We start from the raw sequence: 8,408 nt of genomic DNA, 5'->3' as shown, positions 1-8,408 counted from the left end.
TGTTCGTAGCAGTGTCGGCAGCACAGGAGGGACGGGGGTGGGGTGGGTTAGGGAGCAGTGATTGCCATCAAAACTTATAGCTTAGTCTGGCAGCAAAATTCGCCCCTCAAAACGCAGGAAATGGCGTTTTAGAGGGTCAAGATTTTAAATTTTCCTGGGGGAGCAAGCCCCCCTAGGATAATACAGGTGCTGAAAATTCAATCAGCAAACGTTTTGTTGTAACGTAAGGTTACCAGTTTACGGTCAAATTATGGAAAATGATTATTGTTCCAAAATGCCTAGGCAGAATTAAATATTTAACCCATGTAAAGAAACAGTAGTTTGTCTGTTAAAAAAGTGCATGGTAATTTATTTTTTCCCTCCATCTTTGGCTGCGCACCAGCATGTAATAATGGAGTAGTTGGCAGTGAAGAATTGTTCTAGGGTGACCAATTAACGGTCACTTGAGTCTTTCTCCTTGTAGTGCTCAACCTATCAGCACACATATTCAAAAACTTGCTGCAAAATATTACAAAAGTGGTAAACAAACAAACCACGGTAAAATTTTTGTGTCTTCCCCACCATCGCCCACAGTAGTGCCGTAGTTATGAATGAGGTTGAACTGCCGAATTTGCCTCAGTAGAACGTCACGTAAAGTCGACCCAGGCACCATGGGCCCATGATCTTCCACAAAAATTGTGCAATATTCATTGCAAAGGTTTTCAATGTAAATGACATATTTATAGTTTTATCATTACTGACTAATTTTTGCATGGTGCACCTTGGAATGCAGCCATGTCGCTAACTGACCGTTAATTGGTCCTGCATGTAAACTGGTAACCTTACGTTATGTAGTGACAGACTTGCCAGGTAACGTTACATCTGGAAAACGCGTTACAAAATTTATAACTATAACGTTAACACCACTTCTACAGAATCCTAGCAAATAGGTCATGTTCCCAGCCTGTTGTCTCTGCCGAGATCAGCTAGAACTCTATATCTATATACTCACTGGTTTGCTCGCATCTTCCGTTGTTGTCAGCCATCGCTAATCAGCTCAGAACTTACGCAGGAAGAGGTAGAGAACTCGGTTTCCTCAGCTTTACACAACTTACACAACGTACCGCCGCCATTTTGTGGTAAATATTTACCCGGGACGATACCAAATACAAGCAGGGGATAAACGCTTTTAATAATAGTAAAAAAAATAATACTAAGACGTTATTGGTTTCGGATTTGAACAAATTTTATATTTGATATTAGTTATATAATGATTTATCTATCTATGTCATCATTAGTACCTATCTAGTACTTAGCAATTATACTACGTTAACCTACAATATTGGTATCTTCCGAGGCCAAAGGTCATGACACATTTTTGCAGCGGAGACCCGGAAGGTGGAGGAGTTTACCGGGAAAACAGCTTCAAACATCGGTTAGACGGCTGCAGTGTGAAGTAATCGGTACTACATGGTTCACTAATCTTCCGTCCGTCTGTGTGTGCGATCACTGCTGTCCCAGTCCGGCTGTAGGAGCGATCACTGCTGTCCCTGTCCGGCTGTAGGAGCGATCACTGCTGCCCCAGTCCGGCTGTAGGAGCGAACAGTGCTGTCCCAGTCCGGCTGTAGAAGCGATCACTGCTGTCCGTGTCCGGCTGTAGGAGCGATCAGTGCTGTCCCAGTCCGGCTGTAGGAGCGATCACTGCTGCCCCAGTCCGGCTGTAGAAGCGATCACTGCTGTCCCAGTCCGGCTGTAGGAGCGATCACTGCTGTCCCAGTCCGGCTGTAGGAGCGATCAGTGCTGTCCCAGTCCGGCTGTAGGAGCGATCACTGCTGCCCCAGTCCGGCTATTGAAGCGATCACTGCTGCCCCAGTCCGGCTGTAGAAGCGATCACTGCTGCCCCAGTCCGGCTGTAGGAGCGATCACTGCTGTCCCAGTCCGGCTATTGAAGCGATCACTGCTGCCCCAGTCCGGCTGTAGAAGCGATCACTGCTGTCCCAGTCCGGCTATTGAAGCGATCACTGCTGTCCCTGTCCGGCTGTAGAAGCGATCACTGCTGTCCCAGTCCGGCTATTCAAGCGATCACTGCTGTCCCAGTCCGGCTGTAGAAGCGATCACTGCTGTCCCGCTCGGCTGTAGGAGCGATCACTGCTGTCCCAGTCCGGCTGTAGGAGCGATCACTGCTGTCCCGCTCGGCTGTAGGAGCGATCACTGCTGTCCCAGTCCGGCTGTAGGAGCGATCACTGCTGTCCCAGTCCGGCTGTAGGAGCGATCACAGCTGTCCCAGTCCGGCTGTAGCAGCGATCACTGCTGTCCTGGAACCGGCTCTAGTCAAGTCCCTGCGGTTTGGCTGGTTGGATTGCACAGCAGCTTGGTAACAGCAACAGCTCCCGGTATAACGACCTCATCAGCGGAGTTAGGCTGGTTGTGGGAAGACGCCGCCATGTCAGGTGAGCAGGACGAGCAGGACGATCCCGACTGGGGTTTTGACGTGATAGACGGTGGAGACTGGAGCTCCGAGTTCGAATCACCAGCTGCCGTTCTCTCACGACGGCTTCGCCTCCTGCGTCTTTTCCCTCACCTTCTCGCACGACGACAGCGAGATCATGGGCGCGGCGAACGACGGGTGCCTGTACGTGTTTGATCGGCGTCGGCAGGAGCGGACGCTCTGCATCCACAGCCACAGTAACGACGCCAACGCCGTGACGTTTGCGGACGCGTCGTCTCAGATCCTGTTCTCCGGGGGAGATGACGGGCTGCTGAAGGTGTGGGACCGCCGGATGCTGAGCGAGGAAAACCCGCGGGAAGTGGGGATCCTGCTGGGCCACTTCGACGGCATCACCCACATCCACTCCCGCGGCGACAACCGCTTCCTCATCTCCAACTCCAAGGACCAGACCATCAAACTCTGGGACATCCGCAAGCTCTCGCCCGCCGCCACCGTCAAGCCCTCCATCAGCAAGCTGCGGTCCATGCACCGATGGGACTACCGCTGGCAGAGGACGCCGTCCGACCGCGTCACGGCCCCGCGGCTGCCTGGCGACACCGCGGTCATGACGTACGCAGGTCACGTGGTGCTGCGGACCCTGATCAGGTGCTACTTCTCGCCAGACTTCACCACCGGCCAGCGGTTCATTTACAGCGGCAGCGCCAACGGCGACATCTTTGTGTACGACGTGCTGACGGGGGAGGTCGCGGCCAGGCTGAAAGGTCATAGGTCGTGTGTGCGAGATGTGTCGTGGCACCCGTACTCGCCGCGCATGCTCAGCGTGTCCTGGGACTGCACCGTTTGCCGCTGGGAGTGCGGCACGGACGACGACGAGAAGTTCGCCGATGCCTTACCGTCGCTCATCACTAGGGGCGACGCGCACTGACGTCATCACTAGGGGCGACGCGCATTGACGTCATGTGTAAAAAAAACGGACAATTTCGGAGATGCCTATTCAAGTACAGTAAACCAAACCACACGGAACTGCCACTGCAGGCATTGTTTACACCAGCCTGCTCATGGAAGTCTGGAGCTGTGGGCGATGCCGAGGAGGTTGAAAGAGAGAGACAAACTTCTGATCTGAGGCTCCGTTGTCTAAGGAGTGTATATACTCTGCTGGTGCCATTCTAATAGGAACTGTCGTGCTGTGTGTAGGATAAAGGCTTGATGTTACCTTTACATGAGAGAGTTAGTGGATCGAGAAGGAACCTTATTGAGACCATCATAAACTGTTGCAAACAAGCATCAGTACAGTCTTCGTCTAAGTTGAAGTGAAGGGTCTATTTACAAGCAGTCTGTCTGTGATGTAAGGTTGCCATGTTTTGTACAGATGGTGCGTGGGACTTGATGCCGAGTAAAGATCTGCTGTTTATATGATCTCGTTTGTTGTATACTGTGTCATGACGTTTATTCTTCATAAAATCTAAACAAACACACGAGCTGGTATTCATTTAGCCATTTGATGCTATGAATCCGCTTTTCAGACTTGACCTTCAGATCTGCAGATACCACCATTCCCACATGCACATCCTTCTCACAGCTAGACATACAGGCACAGGTTCACGGCTAGACATACAGGCACACATACACGGCTAGACATTACAAGCAACCCGTTCTGCGAGTCAACCCGTTCTACACGTCAGACCGTTCTACACGTCAGACCGATGTACACGTCAGCCCGTTCTACGAGTCAGCCCGTTCTACGAGTCAGCCCGTTCTACGAGTCAGCCCGTTCTACGAGTCAACCTTTTCTACGAGTCAACCCGTTCTGCGAGTCAACCCGTTCTACGCTACAAGGCTAGACTTACAAGCAAAGATTCACGGCCAGACGCACAGGCACACATACACGGCTAGACATTACAAGCAAAGATTCAAGGCGATACGTACAAGCACAAGTTCACGGCCAAACATACAAGCACAAGTTCACGGCCAAACATACAAGCACACATTCACGGCCAGACATACAAGCACACATTCACGGCCAGACATACAAGCACACATTCACGGCTAGACATACAAGCACACATTCACGGCCAGACATACAAGCACACATTCACGGCCAGACATACAAGCACACATTCACGGCTAGACATTACAACCACACATTCAAGGCTAGACTTACAAGCAAAGATTCGCGGCTAGACGTACAAGCACAAGTTCACATCCAGCCATACAAGCACAGATTCACGGCCAGCCATACAAGCACAGATTCACTGCTAGACGTTTCTCAAGTGGTGCCTGTTTAAGGCCATTTTATTTGACATGAGGTAAACTCCCTCCTTTGCTCCTGTATGCTACAGTTCCTTTCCAACTGCTACAATGTTGCACTGTAGGTCCTGTATGCTACAGTCCCAGTCCAACTGCTAAGAGTGGCACTAGGTCCTGTGGCTACAGTTCCTGTTCAGCTGCTACAATGTAGCACTATAGGTCCTGTGGCTACAGTTCCTGTCCAGCTGCTACAATGTAGCACTGTAGGTCGTGTGGCTACAGTTCCTGTCCAGCTGCTACAATGTAGCACTATAGGTCCTGTGGCTACAGTTCCTGTCCAGCTGCTACAATGTAGCACTATAGGTCCTGTGGCTACAGTTCCTGTTCAGCTGCTACAATGTAGCACTGTAGGTCCTGTGTCTACAGTTCCTATTCAGCTGCTACAATGTAGCACTATAGGTCCTGTAGCTACAGTTCCTATTCAGCTGCTACAATGTAGCACTGTAGGTCCTGTGTCTACAGTTCCTATTCAGCTGCTACAGTGTAGCACTGTAGGTCGTGTGGCTACAGTTCCTGTCCAACTGCTACAGTGTAGCACTGTAGGTCCTGTTGCAACAGTTCCTCATTTCTGAGTTGAGAATAGAAAGTTGACTGCAGGTGAGACTGTACAAACATGGCTATGAGGCTACTTTCCATTTAATCTGCCTTATCCAGGTAAAAGCTAGTTTCTTTTTTTTTTAATTTTGCACAAAGTACCATTTCATTATGAGACTTGGCTAGGCCTAGCGGACAGGTTATCGTGACCAAACCAGACGCATCAGTGCTGCTGTCTAACCTGGTTCAGGGCAGGTAAAGGTGAACATCAGACAGGTGTGCTTTCCCTTCTTCTGAGCAGTTTTAAATAAGGACCCCAACATGTGAGTCAACCTGCGCTTTTCCTTCTTCTGAGAAGTTTTAGATAAGGACCCCAACATGTGAGTCAACCTGCGCTTTCCCTTCTTCTGAGAAGTTTTAAATAAGGACCCCAACATGTGAGTCAACCCGCGCTTTCCCTTCTTCTGAGAAGTTTTAAATAAGGACCCCAACATGTGAGTCAACCTGCGCTTTCCCTTCTTCTGAGAAGTTTTAAATAAGGACCCCAACATGTGAGCCGAACTGCGCCTTCTACTGAGCAGTTTTAGATAAGGAATAGGGTTTTGTGTTGCCATGGAAATGATGGTGAAGTCACATCCAGTAATTCTATTAGTTGTAATGCCTACATGACCTACCCATACTACTACACTGTTCAGCCTACCCATAATTCCCCATTACTTCCTGTGCAGCTACCTGGCGGGGACCGAGGAGGGCCACATCCACAAGTGTTCCTGTTCCTACAATGAGCAGTACCTGGACTCGTACGCTGGGCACACGGTAAGGGCTGTTTCTGTACTGTTTCTGTCCTGTTACTGTCCTGTTACTGTCCGGTTTCTGCTCCTACAACAAGCAGTACCTGGACTCGTACTCTGGGCACACGGTAAGGGCTGTTTCTGTCCTGTTTCTGTCCTCTTTCTGTCCTCTTTCTGTCCTGTTACTGTCCTGTTTCTTCTCCTACAGCAAGCAGTACCTGGACTCGTACGCCGGGCACACGGTAAGGGCTGTTTCTGTCCTGTTTCTGTCCTGTTACTGTCCGGTTCCTGTTCCTACAACGAGCAGTACCTGGACTCGTACGCAGGGCACACAGTAAGTGCTGTTTTTGTCTCATTTCCCCGTCTACAAGATCACGCGGTCTCCGTTCTGATTCTGTCCTGTTTTTGTCCTGTTCCGTGTAGGGTCCCGTCTACAAGATCACGTGGTCTCCATTCTGATTCTGTCCTGTTTTTGTCCTGTTCCGTGCAGGGTCCCGTCTACAAGATCACGCGGTCTCCATTCTGATTCTGTCCTGTTTTTGTCCTGTTCCGTGCAGGGTCCCGTCTACAAGATCACGCGGTCTCCATTCTGATTCTGTCCTGTTTTTGTCCTGTTCTGTGCAGGGTCCCGTCTGATTCTGTCCTGTTTTTGTCCTGTTCTGTGCAGGGTCCCATCTGATTCTGTCCTGTTTTTGTGCTGTTCTGTGCAGGGTCCCGTCTACAAGATCACGTGGTCTCCGTTCTGATTCTGTCCTGTTTTTGTCCTGTTCTGTGCAGGGTCCCGTCTGATTCTGTCCTGTTTTTGTCCTGTTCTGTGCAGGGTCCCATCTGATTCTGTCCTGTTTTTGTCCTGTTCCGTGTAGGGTCCCGTCTACAAGATCACGCGGTCTCCATTCTGATTCTGTCCTGTTTTTGTCCTGTTCCGTGCAGGGTCCCGTCTGATTCTGTCCTGTTTTTGTCCTGTTCTGTGCAGGGTCCCGTCTACAAGATCACGCGGTCTCCGTTCTGATTCTGTCCTGTTTTTGTCCTGTTCCGTGCAGGGTCCCGTCTGATTCTGTCCTGTTTTTGTGCTGTTCTGAGCAGGGTTTGTCCTGTTCTGTGCAGGGTCCCGTCTGATTCTGTCCTGTTTTTGTCCTGTTCCGTGCAGGGTCCCGTCTACAAGATCACGTGGTCTCCGTTCTGATTCTGTCCTGTTTTTGTGCTGTTCTGTGCAGGGTCCCGTCTACAAGATCACGTGGTCTCCGTTCTGATTCTGTCCTGTTTTTGTCCTGTTCCGTGCAGGGTCCCGTCTGATTCTGTCCTGTTTTTGTCCTGTTCTGTGCAGGGTCCCGTCTACAAGATCACGTGGTCTCCATTCTGATTCTGTCCTGTTTTTGTCCTGTTCTGTGCAGGGTCCCGTCTGATTCTGTCCTGTTTTTGTCCTGTTCCGTGCAGGGTCCCGTCTGATTCTGTCCTGTTTTTGTGCTGTTCTGTGCAGGGTCCCGTCTACAAGATCACGTGGTCTCCGTTCTGATTCTGTCCTGTTTTTGTCCTGTTCTGTGCAGGGTCCCGTCTACAAGATCACGTGGTCTCCGTTCTGATTCTGTCCTGTTTTTGTGCTGTTCTGTGCAGGGTCCCGTCTACAAGATCACGTGGTCTCTGTTCTGATTCTGTCCTGTTTTTGTCCTGTTCTGTGCAGGGTCCCGTCTGATTCTGTCCTGTTTTTGTCCTGTTCCGTGCAGGGTCCCGTCTACAAGATCACGTGGTCTCCATTCTGATTCTGTCCTGTTTTTGTCCTGTTCTGTGCAGGGTCCCGTCTGATTCTGTCCTGTTTTTGTCCTGTTCCGTGCAGGGTCCCGTCTGATTCTGTCCTGTTTTTGTCCTGTTCTGTGCAGGGTCCCGTCTACAAGATCACGTGGTCTCCATTCTGATTCTGTCCTGTTTTTGTCCTGTTCTGTGCAGGGTCCCGTCTGATTCTGTCCTGTTTTTGTCCTGTTCCGTGCAGGGTCCCGTCTGATTCTGTCCTGTTTTTGTGCTGTTCTGTGCAGGGTCCCGTCTACAAGATCACGTGGTCTCCGTTCTGATTCTGTCCTGTTTTTGTCCTGTTCTGTGCAGGGTCCCGTCTGATTCTGTCCTGTTTTTGTCCTCTTCTGTGCAGGGTCCCGTCTACAAGATCACGTGGTCGCCGTTTGCGCCCGACATCTTCCTGAGCTGCAGTGCGGACTGGAGCGTCCGACTCTGGTCACATGACATGACGTCACCGGCCATCAACTTCTTCTCTTCCACGGTGAGAAACTTCAGAAGTTTCAGTTTTCTGCAGCCCAAAACAAGTGTCAGTTTCCTGCAGCCCAAAACAAGTTTCCGTTTCC

The 8,408-nt window shown here is 50.4% G+C and overlaps 2 protein-coding genes across 2 annotated transcripts in view; both read left to right on the top strand.

Annotated features, from left to right (window-relative positions):
- Positions 1-3,844, top strand: part of LOC118432540 (DDB1- and CUL4-associated factor 11-like) — an 11,589-nt gene extending 7,745 nt beyond the window's left edge. The window contains exon 2 of the mRNA XM_035844160.1: positions 2,511-3,844. Coding sequence (XP_035700053.1) covers positions 2,511-3,353 — 843 coding nt within the window. The 3' untranslated portion in view covers positions 3,354-3,844. The remainder of the gene's footprint in view (positions 1-2,510) is intronic.
- A 1,731-nt stretch (positions 3,845-5,575) lies between these two features.
- The window catches only part of LOC118431676 (WD repeat-containing protein 78-like), a gene marked incomplete at its 5' end in the record, with an annotated part of 25,289 nt that continues 22,456 nt past the window's right edge, over positions 5,576-8,408 (top strand). The window contains 3 exons of the mRNA XM_035842921.1: positions 5,576-5,592; positions 5,998-6,085; positions 8,198-8,326. Coding sequence (XP_035698814.1) covers positions 5,576-5,592; positions 5,998-6,085; positions 8,198-8,326 — 234 coding nt within the window. The remainder of the gene's footprint in view (positions 5,593-5,997; positions 6,086-8,197; positions 8,327-8,408) is intronic.

Source organism: Branchiostoma floridae, chromosome 15, assembly GCF_000003815.2.
Source record: "Branchiostoma floridae strain S238N-H82 chromosome 15, Bfl_VNyyK, whole genome shotgun sequence".
In the NCBI taxonomy this organism is placed as follows: Eukaryota; Metazoa; Chordata; class Leptocardii; order Amphioxiformes; family Branchiostomatidae; genus Branchiostoma; species Branchiostoma floridae.
Note: the sequence above shows the minus strand (reverse complement) of the source record. Positions and strands in the feature narration are given on the sequence as shown.